Source organism: Toxotes jaculatrix, chromosome 1 (genome assembly GCF_017976425.1).
Source record: "Toxotes jaculatrix isolate fToxJac2 chromosome 1, fToxJac2.pri, whole genome shotgun sequence".
Lineage (NCBI taxonomy): Eukaryota > Metazoa > Chordata > Actinopteri > Toxotidae > Toxotes > Toxotes jaculatrix.
This window is the reverse complement of record NC_054394.1, coordinates 4,533,076-4,556,385: the sequence shown is the minus strand read 5'-3', so window position 1 is coordinate 4,556,385 and position 23,310 is coordinate 4,533,076. Positions and strand designations below refer to the sequence as shown.

The 23,310-nt window shown below is 40.5% G+C and overlaps 1 protein-coding gene across 1 annotated transcript in view; it reads left to right on the top strand.

Moving 5' to 3' along the window:
• The window catches only part of si:ch211-186j3.6 (neural-cadherin), a 276,919-nt gene that overhangs the window by 117,053 nt on the left and 136,556 nt on the right, over positions 1–23,310 (top strand). Inside the window, exons 8-15 of the mRNA XM_041034346.1 lie at positions 2,015–2,187; positions 7,862–8,030; positions 8,809–8,979; positions 10,363–10,535; positions 12,036–12,203; positions 14,186–14,435; positions 18,446–18,573; positions 18,833–19,019. Coding sequence (XP_040890280.1) covers positions 2,015–2,187; positions 7,862–8,030; positions 8,809–8,979; positions 10,363–10,535; positions 12,036–12,203; positions 14,186–14,435; positions 18,446–18,573; positions 18,833–19,019 — 1,419 coding nt within the window. The remainder of the gene's footprint in view (positions 1–2,014; positions 2,188–7,861; positions 8,031–8,808; positions 8,980–10,362; positions 10,536–12,035; positions 12,204–14,185; positions 14,436–18,445; positions 18,574–18,832; positions 19,020–23,310) is intronic.

Below are 23,310 nucleotides of genomic sequence, written 5' to 3'. Positions count from 1 at the left end.
ACACACACACTCTCAAAAGCAAACAGTAGGGACATATTGTACATGTGCAGTTCAGAAATGATGAGCTTGTACAGCATTACCTTGAACACAACAGCAATTCATCTCTTTGCTTCATCCTGTTTCCTTCGTGAAGTCACTTCTAAAGACTCACGTACAAATCACTTAATCTCCCATCTACGTGTGTCATGCTGCTGCAGTTGCTATGAACACAAATTAAAATAAAAAGTAAAAATCATACATCTCCTGGCTGTAATCTGTCTCATCAGTTCCCTTGGCCTGGTAAACAGAGACAGAAGATGAATAGTGCACACACACACACACACACACACACACACACACACACACACACACACACACACACACACACATCTATGATAAGTGTACATATGATTCCAGTTCCAGGGTCTCTTGTGAAACAGCAACCAAATGAACACATGACAGCGATAGCACCTGCCCCTGGTTCTGGAGATAAGGAGGATGTAATACGTGTGTCCGCACGTTTAGCACACACACACACACATGTCCCTCGCACACACACAAAATAAACAGAGCACCAAGAGTGAGATGAATACAGAGTGGAGGAGAGTCATTCAAAGCAGAGAGTGGGATGCAGATGAGACGCCTACACCAGACTGAAAGAGAGAGTCAGTAAGAGAAAGAGAGACAGAGGATGAAATGGAATGCCAGAATGACAGAGCTAAAAGGGAATACCAATCAATTTAACTATTCATATGTTGTGTAGCCATAATTAATGAAATTTCTCTCTCAGCTAAAGACTGAAATGAGAGAGTTTGTGTCCACAGGAAACTTCTCTGTGTTTCACAGCTCGGATTTATTTCTTCTTAATTACACAGAAGCTATTGTAAATTAGCAACAGCAGAAAGAGTGTGGAGGGTAACATGGGTTATTTTCAGCCTGGTTCTCTCTTTACTGTGATATCGTGTTGATTGAGTTGATTATTTCATCAGTTCATTTTATAGATCTGGTACCGTCAAGTTGCAGAGAGTGTGTTTCCTCTACATGCTCATAGAACTAATCAGTGATCTCAGACAGTTGAATCCAAAGTCTTGTGTTTTCCACTTATTTCACCTTTCTAGTTGCCTTAAAGAGTCATTTTCTGATGCTTTTGAAGAACTGTCAGAACAGTATCTTACAGTAATGGCCACTTTAGCAAGCGAGTATGTCTCATGCAGAACATTCCACATGACAATATGATTATCACAACTATTTTTCCCCTGTAAAATAATAAATAGTCTCAATAGTATTACAGCGTCTGAAGCACAGCTTTCCTCGATTATTGTTTTTTGTTTGTTTGTTTCTTATCAAAATACTTTATCATGGAGGTGTAGTTGGTAAAATGGTTTGCTTGGCCTAAGTGGCACATTAGCATGCTGGAGCTAGTTTTCACCGCTTTTACACTGCAAAACATCAATATGCTCTACTTTGAAAGTAGGTAGGTGTCTCACATTAAACTGTGCTACAAGCTTTATGATTAAGTGACTGCATTCATAAAGCTAAATGCTAAAGTTTGTTGGCATGCTGTTTAAAAACTTTCGGAGGATCTGTTAATCAACTACAGGGACTCTGGCAAGAGTTAACTTATTGTTTATTAACTACTTGTAAAATTACTCATAACTCAACTAGTCCTTTCACTGGATACCTACAGAAGTAGTTTGTGATGAATACCTTTCAGTTTTAAAATAAAATGAGAATATTAAGTTTTGATATTAACTATCCACCTTTGCCTCTTTTTAAAGCCAGACACTGTCTGGAATTATCACCTTCATTAGACAGACTACTGACAGGAAACACACCATCACACTACAATAATTTGACAGATGCTTTTTCTTACACACACACACTGAGACCAATTTTGGTTTTAGCTCACTCCTGAAGGACTCTTTGACACGTGGATGGACTATTTTCATCTCAAACATAAAGGTTGAACAGACAGACAGCAAGTATTCACTGTTAAATCAAGAACAGCTGACAGAGTCTTTGTGTTTGGTTGCAGGTTTGATCCGTCTGCGCTCCAGCCCACCCCCTCGCCTCCAGGGTGTGGAATATGTCCTCAACGTTACAGCAACGGATGACAACGCCTCAGGCGGACCTCAGGCATTGTCATCCACGGCCCAGGTGATAGTGGGAGTGGACGATGTGAATAACAACAAGCCTGTCTTTGAAAAGGTAAGACGAGCAATCGCGCACACATCGTTAGACCTAGTTTTGTCTTGCTCGTTATCTGCATGTGTTTGAAAAGCTGCTGGATCAGAATCTGCTCTCCTGGTCTTCTTTCTCTTCTCCTTACTATATCTAAGTGACACTAGTTCTCCTTTTCTGCCTCTGTCTATCCTATGTAACTCTCCTCCATCACTCCTCGGTCTCCCTCTCTTTGTCTTTCTATCTCCTCTATTTATTAGTCTCTATCTCTCCTCTCTGGAGGAGCGATTAGCCGGCCTGACCCTCGTCTCTGCTCTCTCGTCTCTCTCCTACATCATCTCGGGTCTTTTAATTAAAGCTTTGAGGGATGTGGGAGAAATCCCGACCGACCGGCTCTAAAAGTGTTACGTCTCCACCTGCTTTTTTCTAGCCCTGTCTCAATTTTAAATTAGGTGACTTTTCAAGCCCCCCGAGGTATCGTGAGCCAAGATTAGGAGCAGAAGCTTGCTGAGTAAACCTCACTCACTCTCTCCTGGGGGAAAAAGTGAGCGCCAAGTCTTTCCCTTTTGGCATTACAGCATTACCTTGAACACAACAGCAATTCGTCTCTTTGCTTCACCCTGTTTCCTTCGTGAAGTCACTTCTAAAGACTCACGTACAAATCACTTAATGCAGATCTCCCATCTACGTGTGTCATGCTGCTGCAGTTGCTATGAACACAAATTAAAATAAAAAGTAAAAATCATACATCTCCTGGCTGTAATCTGTCTCATCAGTTCCCTTCGCCTGGTAAACAGAGATAGAAGATGAATAGTGCACACACACACACACACACACACATCTATGATAAGTGTACATATGATTCCAGTTCCAGGGTCTCTTGTGAAACAGCAACCAAATGAACACATGACAGCGATAGCACCTGCCCCTGGTTCTGGAGATAAGGAGGATGTAATACGTGTGTCCGCACATTTAGCACACACACACACACATGCCCCTCGCACACACACAAAATAAACAGAGCACCAAGAGTGAGATGAATACAGAGTGGAGGAGAGTCATTCAAAGCAGAGAGTGGGATGCAGATGAGACGCCTACACCAGACTGAAAGAGAGAGTCAGTAAGAGAAAGAGAGACAGGATGAAATGGAATGCCAGAATGACAGAGCTAAAAGGGAATACCAATCAATTTAGCTATTCATATGTTGTGTAGCCATAATTAATGAAATTTCTCTCTCAGCTAAAGACTGAAATGAGAGAGTTTTTGTCCACAGGAAACTTCTCTGGATTTATTTCTTCTTATTTACACATAAGCTATTGTAAATTAGCAACAGCAGAAAGAGTGTGGAGGGTAACATGGTTAGGAGGGTAACAGGTTATTTTCAACCTGGTTCTCTACTGTGGTATCGTGTTGATTGAGTTGATTATTTCATCAGTTCATTTTATAGATCTGCTACCGTCAAGTTGCCGAGAGTGCTTCCACTACACACTTCAGAGGAGCAAGTGTTTCCCTTTTGGCTTCACCTCTTAGCAGAACAAAACAGAGGGACGAGCAACAAGATGAGAGCCAGGAGAGAAGAGAGAAAAAGAGAAGAGAGGGATTCCTGGTCCACAGTGTTTCATGTGCTCTGTATACTCAATTGTCTCTCTCAGGAATCTCCTGCTGGCATCATACTACAAGTCTATGATTCGTTCTTTTCTCTCTGCTGGCGGGATGCTAATTGAAATGGACAGACAGGCCCCAACCCCCCTACTCCCCACGCAGCTTCTCAAGTCAAAGAGAGAAGTTTAAAAAAAACGAAAACAGATAACTGAAGATAGAAAAAGAAATCAAGAAACGAAGCAAATAAAAATGAATGAACTAAGAGAAACATGAAGATGGAATAGAAAACACTGGATGAACACTGCTGTTTGTGTGTCTTTGGTTAAAGATAGGCAGAGAGACAGAGGGGAAAAGCTCAAAAGCAAAGAAAGAAGTCCTGGGACAGAAAAGTAAAAAGAGGCAGAATGTTGTTTTTCTCAGTTAGTGAAGACATCCGAGGTTAGCTGATGTTTCCTCTGTCGCAGGCAGCCAGCAGCAGGACACTGAAGCAGAAAGCCCCTTTTATCTTGTTTTGATGCCCAATCTTATAACATACTGTGGCCTCTCTGGAACTCAGTGCTGGATCAGTGGACCAAGACAGAAGGACCCAGAGACACACACAGAGAGGTAGATTTCCAAAAAGGCAAGATATGTCAGATACAACCAGAGCCTGCAATTCACTGTGTAAACATCAGACTACAGACAAACACTCACAGGAATTCACTACATTTATTTATTAACCTTCTACTACTACTAATACTGCTACTCGTGTGACCCTCTGTCATATAGGGTTTGTTCACATACATTTTTATATTTGTAGTTGCAAAAAATATGCAGGTTGGACATTTATAACATGCTGTGTAGGAAAGATGGGCAGAACAGGACGGTATTTATTCCACTTCATGTTTGACTACACTTTTGAAAACAAAAACAAAATGCATTGGACAACATGAGTTAAAATAACCATCCAACAAACCTGCTATGGAGTGCAAACTGAATTCAGTACTTGTTGCACAGTAACTCTATAACCTGATTCCATCCATCCAGTCACCCGCTCTGTGCTAACTGGGATCATACTGGCAGCAGGCTAAGTGAGGAAGCCAAGATTTCCATCTAAGGAGCCATGTCTTCCAGCTCCTCCTGGGGCATCCCAAAGTGTTTCCAGACCAGACTTGCTCAAGTGTGTTTTCTGTCTGACCAGGGGTTTCTTACCACTTAACACACCTCTACTGGCTCTCTTCAACATGAAGACCTTATTTAACAGGTTGGGAACTGGCCAGATCCACAATAGCTACAGTTTCTTCATCAATGTCTTTACAAAGTTCAGCGTTGTTTTAAGCACCGCATCAGTCTTTGGCCCCACGTCACCTTAGAAGAAAATGATCCAAATGACTTCTATACTGACTTTAAACTGGGGGAAAAATAGAGAATTGATATGGGATTTTCACTCTTTATCAGCTGGTACCTTGACCTGAGGAATGGAATCAGTATCACAGCAGAAAAAAAAAAAGTTGGGTGGCTTTGTCCCTACTCACAATTCCTTCACTCCTTACGCTCTCAAAAGTTGGATTCAGCTACCCTACAAAGAAAATTCACTTTGGCTGCTTGTATATGTAATCTCAGTCTGCCTTTACCCACACCTCATGACCACAGGTGAGGGTTGGAGCTTCCTTCATCTGGTTTATCCTGAGCATTTCATTCCAACTCAGGTCCTTCTCTGGTATGACAGTCTGGGACAATGTCCACATTACTGCTGACTAAGCCACCTATCGACCTCACTTTCTATCTGACCTTCGCTTGTGACCAAGATCCCAAAATATTCAAACTCCAGAGAAGTATGATGGTGTTAGACTGTCATCCTTTTGTGTTTGGACTTACTTTTGTGTTTCTCTGGTATGGAATGTCTTACACACCCTCTGCATAGTTTGTTTCACACTGACTGAGCTTTTGTCACACATAGCTCTCATTTTTAGCTACCTAATTAACTGAATGGATGACTGCCTTTATGCAAACCTGCATATCTTCACCAAGCTCCCTCCACAATCCATTGAAGGCATAAAGCAAATAAAGCACTGGAGGCAAAAGTTAAAAGACCATCTGATGACTGCAGATGGAATGGTTGAAAGGGTGGAGAAAGGTAAAGCGTTGTTGCATGATAGAAGAACAAAAAAGATAGGAAGAATGAGGGGAGGCGGGAAGTGAGGGAACATCAGAAGATTAAAAAAAAGTTTCACCATCATTAATTAGATGTCAAAGGAATGCATCAACCAGCAGTACTGAGGGATTCCTTTCCCTCTGTGTCTATGGTGCATCAGCATCAACGCTCCAGTGAGACAGGGAAAGAAAGAAAGAGTTGATGGAGACAGTAAGAGAGAGAAAGATGAGAGACCAGACAGAGATGAATGCTGGCAGAGAGAGTAGAGGGACTGAGTTAAACACAGACAGAGTTCAGATGAGGATAATAAAGCTCTTTTTGTGTCTGACAAGTTTAGTGATTGACAAAATCTTTGGGAAGCCAAACACAGAGCAGCTACCTCACATTACACCCAGGATTTAAGGCACCAAATGGATCTCTAATAATTCATGCAGTCTTAAATGAAGACCAGGATTAACTGTTCTAGCCTTGAACGTTAAAGTTTAAGCTTTCCAGGAATATACATCACTCAAAATGTATATTTTCTCAGGAAAAACCATCATGTCTCATTGCTCTCATGATGTTCTCATCATTGGCGTTGTCCTTTCATATTCTTTAAATTATGTGGTACATTTGTATTACAGAGCAACATTCCTCTTCAAAGTACACATCCTCTGAGATTTAAAGGATACACTGCTATTGATTCTATTTTCCAGCATATCCTCCATCACCTTTACAATGCTGATTTGAACTTAATAGTGCATACAGCAGTGATGGAAAATCAGCTGCATGCAGTCTTCTTAACATGATGTTTTGGTACATTTTAGGTAAGGAAGCATTGTTCCTGGACCTCTAGCTGTAATGTCTGAGATGCTTCCCACATCATTATGATTTTTAGTTTAGAGATTTTTTATTCCAGTTCGTTCACGTGTTGCATTAATTGAATTAAATATTTTGCTATGCAGCTGACCTGTAAGCTGCTATAATTTATTCTGTGGTAAGAACATTTGTAGGTCAGAGGTCAAAGTCAGTTAATATTTAACTTGGGCAGTTGTATGGTGAAGAGAACATTCACGCACTCCCATTGCTATTTTCCTGTGCAAAAGGAATAGAATTCCTTGTGAATCCCAGCAGTTCAGTTCAAGACAGTTCAGACTTTGACTCCAAAGGAGACACAGCATTAACTTGTATACTGTAGGTGTAAATGTCCATGTGTTGCATTCAGTTTTTTGAATTGCAGAAAGGATATATTCAAAACATAAAAACATCTGTTCGCCACAACCTTGTAGAAATAGTGTCGCCGCCCCCCTTTAAACAGCTGCTGTTATATGCATGTGCAAAATAAACCTATTCTTCAAAGTGTCTCCATTTTATTTTAAAAGGTTTTAAAGGTTTTATTAAGGTGACAGAGATCCCTAGTTCACATTATGTTTTTTGTAACATCTCACTCAAACTTTGCTTTTTTAAATGCAGCTACAACTATTTTTTGTAAACTGCTAAAGGCTCTCTGTGAAGTGTTGGCCCCATTTCCAAAAAAAAAAAGAAAAAAAAAAGTACAGCACTAAACACACCTGGTGCCAAAAGATCAACACATTTCATGTTTACCTAAGTGCAGCAACTACAGTGAACACATCACCCTTGCCCAGTGGGTGGTGGGATAAGCTCCAAGACCTCTGAACCCACTACCACCATCTGCCATAAGCAAATGTACAAAATGAATGGACAGAAACAGTGGACCCCAGGCTTCCCACTTTCTTTCTGTGCTTCTGTGTGTGTCATTATAGTGTGTCCATGCTACACTTTTTGTCCCACCAGTAAATAATCTTTACTCTGTCCTTTCAAAATAAATAACATTCCACCTCCTACGCACTTTGGCTTACTGTTTCGATGGAATGGAGTATTGATCTAAGTTACTCCATACTTACACTGCCATGATCTTCTCCTCCTCCCACCCGTCCTCTGTGCCTGCTGTCTCATTCTCCTCAGTGTCAACAGTACCGAGAGAGCACGTCAGTCCTGGAGAACCAGCCAGCGGGAACGTTTGTTCTGCAGGTCCATGCTGTGGACGCAGATGAGGGCTCCAATGGCAGGGTCACATACGGCTTCATGCACAAAGACTCCACTGTGCCTGCATTCAGTATACATCCTGACACTGGTACTGAAATGCACCCAAACTCGCTTTCACTTGCACAAACATACAAATACAGAAGGGTACACATACTTTTATCCCGGAGGGGGGGTGGGGGGTTGTGTGCAAGCTTAATTCCTTTCTTCATGCTTCCCTTCTTCCCGTCTATCATGCTTGACAGTGCAACAAGGCATGCAGGGTGTCTACGAGTTTACAGTTGAAAGCTAAGATGTTGTAGATCCTTTTTAATACTGGACAAAGTGAAATATGCAGCTAATGTCATCTTGGAGCTAAAATAAAGGATAATAATTTAAAGCCTATTGGCAAGATGCACAGTAAATACTAAGTGACTGGCACCAAAATTTAAAAAAAAAATGTTCATGAGGCAGCTTTCTTTCCTGTGTTTTGAACGTTTACCTGTGGTAAAGTTATTTGATCCTGTCAAAGGCTAAGATATAATGCCAGAAAATGAATACTAATTATTACCAAATAACACAACCTTTCACGTCAGTAGCAACAGTATTTTAGTGGATCTGCAAGTATTGTAAATGTCATCACTAAAATCATTTGTAAAATGAATAATGAAGATAATTCTCTTTGACTTTGATGATAACTACTTTTGAAAAACTCTCATTTCCTTTTCTATTCTGCTCCTCATCTGCTCAACCAACTTTAAAGTTTAGCCTCGAGGCAAACAGAGGAAATCATTTTAGTGTTAAATTGCAAATGCTCTGGGGACATGAGACCAAGCGGTGTTTGGTATGATTTAGCTGTCAGATCAACCTTGTTATCTCTGCGTCTCTAGGAGTAATTGTGACAGCCAGGAAATTTGACCGCGAACGCCAGCGGGAGTATGCGGTGACAGTGACTGCCACTGACCAGGCAGCTGACCCACTGATTGGCATTTGTCAGCTCAACATCCTCATCCTGGACCAGAACGACAACAGTCCCAAGTTTGAGAACATCCGATATGAGTGTAAGTAGGTATTATTATAATTTAAGTCTGAAGACTGAAAGAGCTCAACCTGCTGCAATTTACAGTAAGGGAACACATGCAAATGGACTAAAGTCTCCCAGTTTCATTTGTTTTGGTCCCAAATGCAGATGGAAAGGGCAGATAATGTGGTGAAGATGCTTCAATAAGAATTAGGTTTACAGGTGGACGGGTGGATAAACAGGCAGGTGAGATGGCAGGAACAGACAACTGGATGCAACATGCAGGGCGCAGTTAAGCTAGGAAACACTAGGAACATTGGACCAGACCAGTGGAACAGAAACAGGAACTAAAGCAGATGATCTGACAAAGAAAAAAAGGAAGGGAACCGAAGTTGATTGCTGAATGAGGTGCAGGTGAGGAGGAGAGCTCAAGGGACTGCAGGGGCTGGTGATCAGTGGAAACAGGTGCAAGGAGGGAGGGGTGGGGCAGACAGGTGGATAAGAGATGAGGGGAGGAACATGGCTTGGGAGGAATGATGAGGAGCTGGAGACAGGGTGAGGTAAGGGATTGGAACATAAAGTCAGGCAAAGGAAGAAAACATCTTCACTGTTTCAACCCTGTCTCCTAGAGGTTATCTTTATATAAAGCTAAACTACAACAGCAAATGTGTTTTGGGAAATGTAATTACTGCTTGGATTATGTTCAGATGTTCAGAGGTGTTTTTTGTTTTTTTGTTTTTTGAATGAACGAATGAATGAAGTTCCCATAGAGTCCCATAGGCCTCTGGATGTTTAGTAGTTTAAACAACCAGAGCACCTTGATCAGAGAAAGATTGTGGTTTTGGTTAAATATATTTTTTTCAGTTTTTAACTAGACGACAGTCTGATCTTTTCTTAATCTTAACAAAGTGCTGAGAGTCTAAATATAACCATAAAAAAGTTTAATCATGCTGTAGTCACATTATGTCAATAGAAAGCATAATGCAGTTGCATTCTGTTCTGCTGCAGTGTTGAAACTAAAACTGATGAACATGGAAATGGCTTCTCTCTCTCACCCATCAATTGAGTGTGTTCATCAGGTGTTAGAAAATCTCTTATGTGATGTACCTACGTTTCATTTTTTTCTGCATCATGTGGAGTGTATCTGTGTTTTCTTGTTTTATTCTCTATGTGCAGCTTATGTGTTGTCAAACTGGTGAATGTGCTTCCCTATTATCCTGTGTTTTATTTGTTTGCAGGATTTTCTTTCTCCATGTGACATGTTGTCGGAGTGGTGAAGGTTTTTTCATTTGTTTGTGTTTTCTTAAGCTGCGGCACAATGAGCATACTTAGCCACTGTACTGACAAATGCGGTTTGAAAGACAACAAATAAAGCCCTCACAGGACTGCACAAGCATAAACCACACTCCTTCTTCTCCCATAGACTTCCTTCGTGAGGATACCATGATCGGGACCAGTTTCTTGAGGGTGGCAGCTCATGACGATGACTTTGGCACCAATGCAGCCATCACGTACTCTATGTCCAGTGAACAGCCAGAGTACCTCAGGGTCAACCCCCTGACAGGCTGGGTGTATGTCAACCAGCCCATCTCTCAGGTACACACATACTGTACACAAACAGATAATATCAAACTACATTTAGGACAGTTTCAACTTAATGTTTGCAAAACTTACATCATACAGTTTGCTGTTACTGTAGATGCGTATGGCAACTGTGTGAATAACTGATGCAATTTTATTTTTTTCAAATATTACTTGATGTCCTTGGCAGTAATCATGCTTGTCATTCTAATCATCCCTCCAAATGGCACAAAAACTTCAACAAGGAAATTATGTAATTCCATTTTGTCGCTCAAGAACTCACGAGGCTGGCAATGAACTTAAAACATGGCACAAAACAAGTATCTGTGCATTCAAACACTTTATTGTTAACAGTCAGGGGATAGAAGTACAGCGGCCAATAGCAGACAGTCAGCCTGAATATGTGATAATGTCTACACTGGAGCCTTTTCTCTGGCATCAGGAGAAGTAACATTCCTGATATTTTCCTCACTTCACTGCCTCTAACCCCTTCTTTCACTACAAGCAAGAAAAAAACAATCTTGGTGGGAACATGAACAAGCAATAGCGGAAATTGCCACGTCGTGTGCACAAAACAAGTCTGTGCCTTAGATGAGTGCTACAACGATAAAAACCCAAAAAGCAACAACTCACCATCTTCCAGTGCCAAGAGGAATGAATGTCTGTATCCTCAGCACCTTGCTTCTTACACGAACACCTGGCACCATGCCAGTACTTTTGCCTGAGAGAATGGTTCACCAGAGCATATTCATGTTTGAAGATACAAAACTTTTCTACTAATGAGGACAACTGCATAAAGTATAATTTACATGCAGGCACTGCCTACATGTTTATTTCAGCCTTTGCAAATGTGACAATCTCAGCTGTCTTAATTGCTAAGAGGAAAAACTGAATTTTAAAACTGCATAACTACAAAAAGTCTTGAAAATTAATCTCAGGTCATGTGAAAAAGTGTTGCTATGTAAAGCAGTGTTTCACTCATGAACCTGAAACACCTTTAAAGGGGCAGAATGCGTAAATAACCTTCATCTCATGGTGCAGAAAGCAGAAGGCCAACAAAAAGTGAATGTGTGTCATCATAGTTTATTATTGTTGTGTAATATATACCAATTAACTCACACTGAGGGTGTAAACTCTTGGTTAAATTGTTTTCTTGAGTTACTAAAACAGACAATTTCCTCTGATTACAGTGGCTAAAGCTAATTGCTTTTGTAAGGTTTACAAAACTCTGCTGCTCCACAGGAAGCTGCGCCCTTCAATCAATACAATTATCTTTGAGTATGTTAGTTTTTTTACCAGAATGCAGCTTACAGTCAGTTTCTTCCTGCACAGAAGTGTGGAAAAAAGGATTGTTTGCTGAAATCCGTGTGATCTAGAGACAAATGTTTATCAGCCTTTACGGAAGCTGTAATTATCAGTGTGTCACGCTAATTGGCAACATGAGAACACACCATCAAGTGATCTCCTCTCCTCTCCTTTGCTCTGCTCCTCATCTGTGTGGCCTTTCTGCCTCAGAGGACCTACATCACCAGAGAAATCGTGGCTACAGACGGGGGAAACAGGAGCAGTTCAGTGGAGCTGGCTGTCACCATCACCAATGTGAAGAATCAGCCTCCACAGTGGGAGAAGGACAGCTACAGTGTCGTCATACCGGAAAACACTGTCCGAGACACACCCATCGTGGTACATTGGGGTGGGGCTTTAGTAGTTGGCAGACACAAGAAGCAGATGCACAAACACTTAAGGATGTATTTCTAGCAAATACATAAGAAGAGTATGTGTACATTTTCAAAATGTAAAAATAGGAAAGGCATGTTTATTTATACACCGTTATACTATTTATACACCTCACAAACAAGGTGGTGGTGGACTAGAGGGCAGTGAATCAGGCTTCTGATGGGAAGGTAGTTCGCTCTCACTTATCATGATCACAGAAGTACTCTTGAGCAAGACCCTTAACCCCAACTAGAAAAGAAAGCTTGGCTGTTTGTGAAGAAGCTTTTCTGAATGAATAAAGGTTTTTTGTTTGTTTGTTTGTTTTTTAAAAGGGGGCAATTTAAAGCACTTGTCCTCCACCTTGAACCAAAGCACAAGCAGTAGCCTTCAGCCACTGGCTGCACCCAGCAAGGTCACTGTAGCTCAGCAGGAAATGTGACGCTGGTGCACGACCATTTCAACGTGCCGCTTACATATTATAACGGAGGAAGTATGTGCAAAAGCTGTTTTTGTTGCTCTCTGACCCCTTGTTTCCTGCTCCTCTCTACAGTCAATTATTGACAAAAAGTGTCTTTTCTTAAGACAGGAGCAACAGTCAGTTTTGTGTAAATTAAAAAAAACACCTTTGAATCCATTGATAGAGCTTCATTATTTAGCAGTGCAGATGTATCCTATCAGCTGGATTTGATAATTCATAGGCACTGCCTTTTCATGCCACTAACACATTTTCAACTAATCGACAGTGTTTTCTAAGGATCTCTTCTAAGCAATTACATCCATTAAAGTTGCTGATGAATACTATTAACCAAATGATGGAAATGAAAAGACAGAGGAGAGTACTTTACATGAGAACGTGCGTGCGTGTTTAATTGTGTTTGTGAGATGCTGATAAAGGGAGGGTGAAAGAGAGAGAGACAGTGTGATCCCTCCAGTACAATGTATTAATCGAGATGGCAGTTCAGTGTTGATTTGACGGTTATGCAAAGATGCAACGACTCTCAGTGGGTTGTAATAACTCTACCGTGGAAATTTGAGGTTTTTATGGTCCAAATCAGCTCATACAGTAGTCAGGCATGTTTGCCAGTTCTGCATGCCTAATAGGGTGTCTCATTATTGTAGCTGCCATGCTCTGCAGGTTGAATGGAAACAGCTAGGTCACCCATAGGAAAGCCGCATCACGTCCGAGATGGCATTTTTGATTTTAATTGGGGTGTGTGTGGCATCATCTGTGAGTAGCCTCTCCTTAATTAGTTTAGGGAGAATGCATGATGAAGAGCAAAGCGTGTTTCCCTTTGATCCCATAGGATTTCAGCAGGTTGTTGTCTAGTCTAACAGTTTGAGACTTACTGCCTTTAATATTTTAGTGTTCATTATTATGGGCTATAAAACACTTTTTTTTCATTTGGGCAGATCATTTGTCACTATTTAGAAATCTCGCTTCCATTGAAGCTCAGCAGCAGCTGTCTTCGTTTCTGTCCCTGTCCTGAGGATCACTGCTGGCATTCAGCATTTTTCCGGTTCTCAAAATTGATAATTGGCAACATGCAAAAGTTCTGTCAAATGCAAATTACTGTCAGTTGTCAGGATCAGTTGCATCACACAGTGATCAATGTTGACTACATTTATCCTAAAAGAGAGAGAATGACAACTACATATTGAAACTAACTGCCCATGTTTACATGTGTATGCCAATATGTTGACGTGGACACAAGACAAATGTATCTTTTGGGTAAAAGTATTGTTTTCAATTATTGGGTGAGAGGACAAATAGGACACCTCCTGGGAAGTCAGTGTAGTTTTCATTTGTAGTGTTATTTTACATCATGTAATTACAACATCTGATAGTCAAATAAGTGGGTTGGGGTGACCGTGGGTTTTTACTGAGACCAGAACTGACCGTAGACCATTAACCTTCATTGTGACCCTCTATCCAAATCTGTTTCAAACAGACCATCAAAGCAACCTCCCCACTCGGGGATCCCAGGGTGACGTACAATTTGGAGGACGGAATGGTCCCAGAGACCAACATGCCAGTTCGCTTCTACCTGACCCCCAACCGAGAGGACGGCTCTGCCTCCATCTTAGTGGCAGAGCCCCTGGACTACGAGACCACCAGAAACTTCATGCTGCGGGTCCGAGCTCAGAACGTTGCTGCTGTACCACTGGCAGCCTTCACCACAGTCTATGTCAATGTCACAGGTGGGCATTTTTAGAATTGTTCATTATTTTTATTTTAATTTGTTTTACCAGTCCCCAAATGTATCTGTTTTCTTTGAACTGTGTCTTCATTCCTCCATTACAATTACATTATTTCCTAATACTATTGTTTTCCTGTGTATTAATTCTACATTTATTTAAGTGCAGCTGAGACAAGCAAAAAAATATCATTGCAGGTCCAGTTGTTTCCATTTGCATCCTGCTGTGTAATATGAGAGGTTTTGTGGGTCTTTGTGCAGTAACATTCACTGCAACACACTGACCAGCAGTATGACTATGTAAGGTTAGAGAAACAAAGGACAAATTGGGTGTCTGATTATTCCATTTTTGATGGCTAAGCTATAAGCTAATGGAAGAACAGAATGGATTTCACATGATTAATTTGCAAGACGGCCTTAATGGACTTTTTAGAACATTAATAACAAAACAGGGCAGTCAAGAATAGCATCAAGCACTATGCTTATTCAAAAACTGAAACTGGACTGGCCACAGGACCCAGTGAAGGTGTAGCAGCATATATTACTAAAGTGCAAACCCAGGACATGTTACTGACACATATAGTTTTCAGCATAATCACCTAATGTGCTTTGACTCACGACAGTAAAAATGTTGTTGTCTGTGTTCTAATTGTTTTTAAAATTGTTTTACCCTCATTTAGTATGGACAGTGTCACTGTATTATTATATGTTACATACCAATGGTCCATCAATGTGTTTTAGTACAGTAGTTTTCACAGCTGATACAAACCATACATCAAGGTTGATGTACAGTATACATCAACCTTTCTCACGATCACCTTTTCCAGTAGACCCACTATACTGTGTTTACAATGATCACACAAACTGGACTTTGGGGTCAAGATCTGGGCCTGGGTCCCTGATAATGAAAGACCCCTAAACAGCTTGTACAACACAACAGTTGTTCCACAACTGAAGCCATGGAAAGAGAGAAAGAGTAAAGAGCATTTGGGAAGAACAGAAGGGTCAGTTGGTTTGTAGCGCTCTCTAAGACCGGTTGCGTTCTAATTTTCCATTAGACTCACTTAAATCTTGGATTCCAAAGCTTCACAAGTCCCAATTATTTGCAGAGCTCACCAGCTGTCGTGAGTGTGATTAGACAAAGCGTGCAACATATATGCTTAACCCCACCGCCCCGAGAAATTTCACTCAGAGTCATGCCACTCTCCTGAACTGTTCAATATCTTTAATCTTCAAGAATATCTAGGATATCAGGTTTCACCTCCTCGTCATTCTCTGTCATTTCTATCACTATTTTATGGTGCTTCTAAATATGATTACTTTATCCTGGTATCACTCTTTCAGTTAATGCTCTGCCCCTGGCTTAAGTTGCGATCATCACTGCTTAATATGGTGGTGTTTGCTAGCCCCTGACCTTGCTCCTCAAAATAACTCTGCCTACCCCACATGCCCCACACTCCTCTGCATTTAATCCCCTGGCAACATGCATGCACACACACACACGGCCACCCACGCATGCACGCACACACACATACGTGTCCCATTCCATCAAATTGGTCTTAATCCAGTGAGAAATAATTAATTCGCACACAGACCCTCTCCCTTCTTTTGCCTCTCTGTCCCTCGCTAACTTTCCCTTCTCTTTTCACTCACCCCTCCTCTCCGTTATCCGTCTTAATAAGAAAGCTCTTTGACTCCTCCAGAGGCAATGCGGCTGAGGGAGGGAGGGAGGTCTGTAATGGATTTAAGACCCCATTTTTAATTCATAGATTAAGACATTTGCTCAGAAGAAAGGCAAGGAAAAAATGTCATATGGAGCAGCATTAGATTTAATGTGTTGCTCCATTCAAGTCATTTCTGTAATGCTTTTGGCCTTAAATCAACTATGTTAAAATTTGGCTTCTGCAATTCTGGCAAACTTCAGAGTTCACATTCTGTCTCACTGGTTCTTGGTGCTACCTGCTTTGACCCTTCTCTTGATGCCAACAGGAATTGGAAGATAAAACCACATCAGCGAAAATGACATTAATACGTCAGTTGTCAGAGCTACAGTAAATGTGGGTAATATTATAAATCTAAAGGCTGGCGAGGGAGCCAGAGTTGCATCCCATGGAGCTAATGCTGATCCCTTACGATGTTCTCATTTCCAGGATTATATATCCCACAAATACACAGATAAACAAGTTAAACATTGATGCAGATGAGGATGAACTCATATCATGTCCCTTCCAACAGCCAGATCTTTACATTATATGGGATATAGATTCCCAGCCTTATCCCAATAGCTGCAGGCATGCATCTTGTTGAAGGTCCAAAATCAACCACTATCCCGTGTGCCAGGAGGACTGAAGCTGCTTTGAAGGCCAGTGGTGCACCAACAACAAAAAGCTTAATTGATATGATATTAATTGCCAGTTGTTTTCTTTAAATTTATCCACAACAGCAGAAGAGTTAGGTTACAGAACGTGGGCTTAAGAATATGGGGAAATATGCTCTGTGCTCTTAGTATTGCTCAAAAACCATGCTGGTGCATCCTGGTCCAGATGCTGATGGTGTTTTGCATAATCATTTGGACATATGAACAAAAAGGTGAAATATTCTATTTCCAGGCAGTGTTAATGTAATTTTAGCAACATGTCTAAGTCACAGAAAGTAGAAAACAGTCAGGGACTGAAGCAGAACAGACAGGCTCATTAACAGTGATCAGAGGACATTGGGCAGTAACTCCTAAAACCTCTTTTTTTTTTAAGTATTTTTGATGGTAGAACATTTAGATTAGATGAGGACAGATGGAAGTGAGGCACAATGTCAAGTAATTCATTTAAAGAAATAAGAATAGGGGTAAACTGATTAAACAGAATTGATGAGGGGTCAGCAACAGGTAAACAAGAATTAGGCTGAATAAAGGACTCATGTGTTTTTCTTTCAACAAAGTTGAAAGCTTAAGAACATCTGACATTCAAACCATTTGAAGCGTTGGAGTTAACTACTCTGCCACTGGATTCTAAAAGACATCTTGAATTATACTTTTTAGCAGGAACAACATTTGAAAATGATGAGTTTGATCAACATATTATAATATTGATAAAGCTCCTTCATATAGAGAAAGTAAATGTGTACTGAAGATGATGGTGATGGAATTTTTTTTTAATGATCCATGGTACTGGTTTTGAAAAATGCCAATCCTTGTCCATACTGTTACAGATGAGAACGATTAACATACAGTTAAAGATTTAGAAGAACATACATGAAGTTGGTCTACATGGATACCAAAGTCTCTTAACTATAAAATTGTGTAGTTTGGCAGATAAGATAAATAAATAAATAAAATAAAAAAATAAATTATTTGGTATGGGCAATGATGAACAGCAACAGAGCAGAGATGTTACAACTGACTAGTAACATTAGTGCTTCAAAGGTTAGATGTTTTTCAGTTATGATTAAACTGTGGTCCACTTGTCCTGAAAGGATTAAAATTCTATAGTTTGGAAGATTAAGTTCAGCGACCGGGGCAATGGGAGAAGTTGGAGACACAGGTGTGATAAGCTGGAGATTATGGGTGCAAAATGGATATTTGTAAAACTTTACAGTAATTGTCAGTGCTAGGGTTGTGGGTTGTGTTGAATTGATTCTAATGTGGTGGGTACTGGAAGCTGAGCTGAGTGTTGTCTGTTTTAAAATCCAAGTTTGCTGCCATATGCTGTTTTTAGCCTCTGTTAATCTAAAAAAAGAACAATACATCTATAAATTAAAGTCACTGCTTGTCATCTTACTTGTCACAGCTTATCTTTTTAGTTGATAGCTGTTCTACCACCAACCACTTGCTGGTAATAAACATGTATAGAAAATGGCAAGATGGATGTAACCACATAGAGCTACAGGCAATTCAGGCCCTTCAAAGAGTCCATCAATCATCCATGATGTTTCTATCAAACTCACCAGACATACAATGCAAAAATAATTTGTCAGTATACCCTAAGCACACTCTCTCTTCCTGTCCTCCTCCTCCTCCAGATGTGAATGACAACGTCCCATTTTTCACTTCCTCCATTTACGAGGCCTCGGTCACGGAAGGGGCAGAATCTGGAACTTTGGTTTTCCAGGTTTCAGCCAACGACCTAGACTTGGGTCTCAATGGCAAGGTGAAAACAGACCTATACATGCACACACACACACACACACAAACAGCAATAAAAGTGGTGATGTTGCTCTCTCAGCACGCTCAGTTGAAAGGGGTGTTTAGAACTCAGTTAAATACATGCACTCACTATTTCCAGTTTTTCTCTGTCTTTGAAAATCTGAAATGTGTTTTTCCTTGCTGTGTAAATGAGCAGTAATTATCTCTATTTAAGCACTTGACCCTCTGTGTAATTGTGTCTGCCCCAACCCCCTACCGACCAGATCTCCTACTCCCTGCTGGAGGATCGCAGTGGGGACTACCAGTATTTCCGAATTGACCCAGAGATGGGCTTCATCTACACACAGACTGTGTTTGACCGCGAGACAAAAAGCTCCTACCTACTGGAGGTTCAGTCTGTGGATGGCTGGGAGTCAGCACGGCCCGGCAAACATGGACAACCCAACTCTGGTAAGTCAGATTGATACTAAACAGAACATCCTACCACTGAATCGGTGGTTCAGTTCTGATTGCTGTGGTGTGTTTGCAATTGTCCAGTGAGTGTTGAGAACAGCACTTGTAAAAACTGTCATGATGTTATAGCTGTCAGTGATGCAGTGTAGCTACGGCATATGGAGGTGAAACCAGAGAATGCTACTTAAAAACATGGGAAATGTTAAATATTTCAGTTACCTCATCAACTTTTTACCTGTACTCCAAAAGTATGAGAAAACATCTTACAGAAAGGTGAGTCTTGTCTGTACTGCAGAGGGTTTGTGGACACCTAAACATCACAACCCTGATGCAATAACAGCTTCCACTCTGCTAGAAAGGCTTTTCACCTGATTCGGAACCTGTCTTGAGGGCTTTGCTCCCATTCAGCCACAAGTATGTTGGTGAGGATGGCCCCTGATGTTAGGCGATAAGGCCTGACTCACAATCAGATTTCTAGTTCATCCCAAAGGTGTTGATGGGATTGTGGTTAGGGCTCTTTGAAGGCCCAGGGGGAACCATTTCTTCACGGAGCTGATACACTTGGCTAAATTCAGACACTAAATTTCAAGATCCAGAATTCACATTTGAACATCTGGGATGCTAATAAATGCAATAAACACTGAATGTATGTAGCATTAAGATTTCCCTCAACTGGAACTAAAGGGCTTAGCCCAAACCTTGAAAAACTGCCTCAAGCCATTTCTCCTCAGACAGTTGGAACCAGACTAGATATTCCAGTGCTCTAGAGTCCAGTTGTGGTGTGCTTCACACCAGTCCAGCCAAGGCCTGGCACCACAGATGGTGATCTTAGCCTTATGTGCCGCTGCTCAGCCAGGCTATTCTTGTGCTAATGTTTGATCCGGAGGTAGTTTGGAATGCTTTAGTTGAGTGAGTCCTGTTCTGTGAGCCTCTGCATCTTACCACTTCATTGCTGACCTGTCACTTGAAACTTGATATCCTTTGACAGTGCCACGTTAAAAGTCAGTGAGCTTGTCATTGTAACCCATTCTACTTCAAATGTTTGTAAATTCAGATTTCCAGACTGTATGCTTGATTTCTTTGCACCCATTAGCATTTCTCTCCATACATTCTTAATAACGTAAAATAATTACAGAAGCCCTGAGAGACAAGTGAGGGAAAATTCAGGTGATCCAAAAATAAATGAATAAATAAATAGAGAATATTTTATTTATTTATTTATTTATTTATTTTTTAAAGGAACTGCAGAAAGATTTTTTTTTTCACCTGTTCTGAAATCCTAAACACGGGAGAGAAAAAAAAAATCAGTCTGACTTAGAAAATGGATCCCCAGAATTTTTTTTTTCACTGTCTTCTCAGGGCTTCCGTAACAAAGACCTCATTTACAGTACTGAAGATACAACATTTTTATTCAGCAGTTAAAGTGACTGCATTGAGCACAATGTAGCTGTTACCACAGCAACTGCACCTATGGAAAGAAAATGCATACATTCCAGTCAGAATGCATGTAAACAAAGATTTTTCTTGTGTACACCACCCTGTGGATAAGTTGTCTGTCTTTTACATCACGCATCATATTTTTCTCTGACATGTGATTTTTGCAGTAGCAATTCTTTCCAAGCATGAGTTTATTATACCAGCTATAGAATCATCGGCTTTCATGTTAAAATGCAAACACATTTCATGTTAATTGCAGAAATGATTCAGATTCAGTTGATATTAAAGTTGTAATCCTGTTTATTTATTGAATGCGGTTGCTGTCAGAAGCCTGAAGAAGAAGACAAGAACAAAGGGGGGGAGAGCTGTAGACAGCTGCTCTGTAGACTTCATTCAAGGCTCCAAATGTTTATTGAAGGCAGCGATAATCTCTGTTTTCCTCTTTCTGTCTCTCTCCCACATCTGTTCATCTCTCCCTGCTGAAGGACCAAAGGCCATCTTTCCCTATCAGTCTGCTCTCTCTCTTCCTCCGTCTCCCCATTTCTCTCTCATTTGCTGCCAGATGAAATGCATACATGCTCCAATGGTAGAATAGAGACATGAAGAAATGAACAGCTGTTGAAACAGATGGGTGGATGGAGAGAGGTGTTGAAGAAACAGCAAGGCAGGATAGGATATATTTTTAATAAATATGATCATAGATTATTAACAGATCCTCTCTCTAGGTTTGGCTCACCATGACATTGATGGCAACGTAAACAGAAGTTAAATATTAAGCAGAGCAGAGACTGAGAGACTGCAGTAAAGCTGTGGGAGTTATTTTGTTTTTTTTATTTATTTCTCAGATATGAATATTAAATGAAGTAGCATGAAGAAGAATGGGTGACAGGCAAATTAACAGATACTTAACATGGATGCACACATCAAAACACACACACAGAGGGAGGGAGAATATTTCAGTGTGGCATCAGCAAACTTTACTCAACAATCTGTTAAACCTGTGATGAAACATACCTCACCAGATCTTGAAATATTGATAACCTTGAAACTCCATCTCAAGTTTTGAATAAATTCAGAAAATTTCTGCTCTGAAGCAAAAACAAACAAACAAACAAAAAAATCCAGAAATAAAATTCTGATATCTGAGAGCATGGGTGGCATTTAGAAGGCAGAATCCCAAACTTCTCAATCACTGATAAAATAAAAATATGTTTCCAAATATTATTGAAAATCAATTTTAGAATGATAGAAAACGTATTTATTTATTTATTTATTATTATTTATTCTATTTTTCCAACATTCTTGTGAACATTGCTTGAATTGAGCTGGTACATCCAAATCCCAGCACATCTAGATTTAACCCCCTGGTAAACATTGGTGCTTAACCAAGCTAAACGTATAGATACTTATTAATCTGCATTCACTGCTGGAAACAAGTCCCCCTGAGAACATTATGGACTTACCTTGAGTGACAGGCTTTCTGACTTTAATTAATACTTGGGCCATTAATTAATTACATATTTTGATTTGGTTTTATTGAATTCTGCTTGAAACGGTATTTGTGCATACTTGACAACTTCAGAATACTTTACCTCCTGTGAATGTTGCACAATAATTTCTGTGTAGTTTTATACAGAGGTCACATCAGACAGACTTCACATGGGACTACACTGGCAATACTAGGGTATGTTATCTAAAAGCCCACTGTTTTTCAGTGCACTCTTACCTTTTTTTATTCTTTATTAAGGACTACTTACAACAACGCTTGAGGCACTGTTGCCTCCATTGGTTTATGTGTGAAAGCATACACGTTCACATTTTTCTGACACAAAAGCATGGTGGTCTCGTTCTTTTACTCGATGAGGAAAAAGTATTTGACCGTGTTGAATTTAAATTAGTTTTAAAATTATCTCTGGTTGGATAGAATTTTCTATAATGAACCCCTTACTGCAATATTCACGAAGAGACTGCATCCAGATATTACCACCCACAGCTGTCTAAAACAGGGAGGTCACCACTTTGATTTCTGTGACAGTGCACTGATTTAGTTTGATATATCTTTTCTTATGTGAGGATACTTCACCTGTATGGCTTGAAAAGAATCTTTTTCAAAAACTCATCACTCTTATAACTTTGGTAACTGGCAAGTCGGAGGTTAATTCTGTTTAACTTTGCACATCTGCATATACAGACATGTACATGTGCCAAGCACCAGTTGTGCACTAGAGACAGCAGAATGTTGTCAAGTGGCCACAGAAATAACCTTGATAAACACTGTTTTCACAGGCAGAAAACAGGCTCTCCTGATACTCCAAAGCTAGTGAGTGGGGTGGGGTTGGGGTGTGATTTTCACACATACATGAACAGACAACATTTAGCAGATGAGAGGGAGGATGAGGGGACAACTGCTACATCTGCTTATCCACTTTCTGTGTTGGTCCTTCATCCCTCCTTACCTTTCTCTGTCTCCCTCTGACAGATTCTGAACGTGTGCAAAGCCCTGGCATCTGTGACTTGTTTTGTTATAGCTTCGAGGGCTGCACTGGTTTGCTTTCTGTGCTATGAACTGTATACAATCTCTTCCACCCTGGCTTAAATAATTTATCTCATCTTGAAGCGTGTATTGCAAATTATGCTTGTTTTGATACCATATCAAAGGAAGTGTAGTATGTTGGGTTTGCTCAGCTACTGAGCCTTACGCTGATGCCCCCGGGGTGCTTTGTAATTCACTTCAGCTGGCGGCTAGATGTGGAAGAAAAGAAGAAACAGCTGGATTTAATGTTAAAATTGACAGACATACTGGAGACAGATAACAGAACAGAAAAGTGTTAGACATCAGTGGATGGAAGAA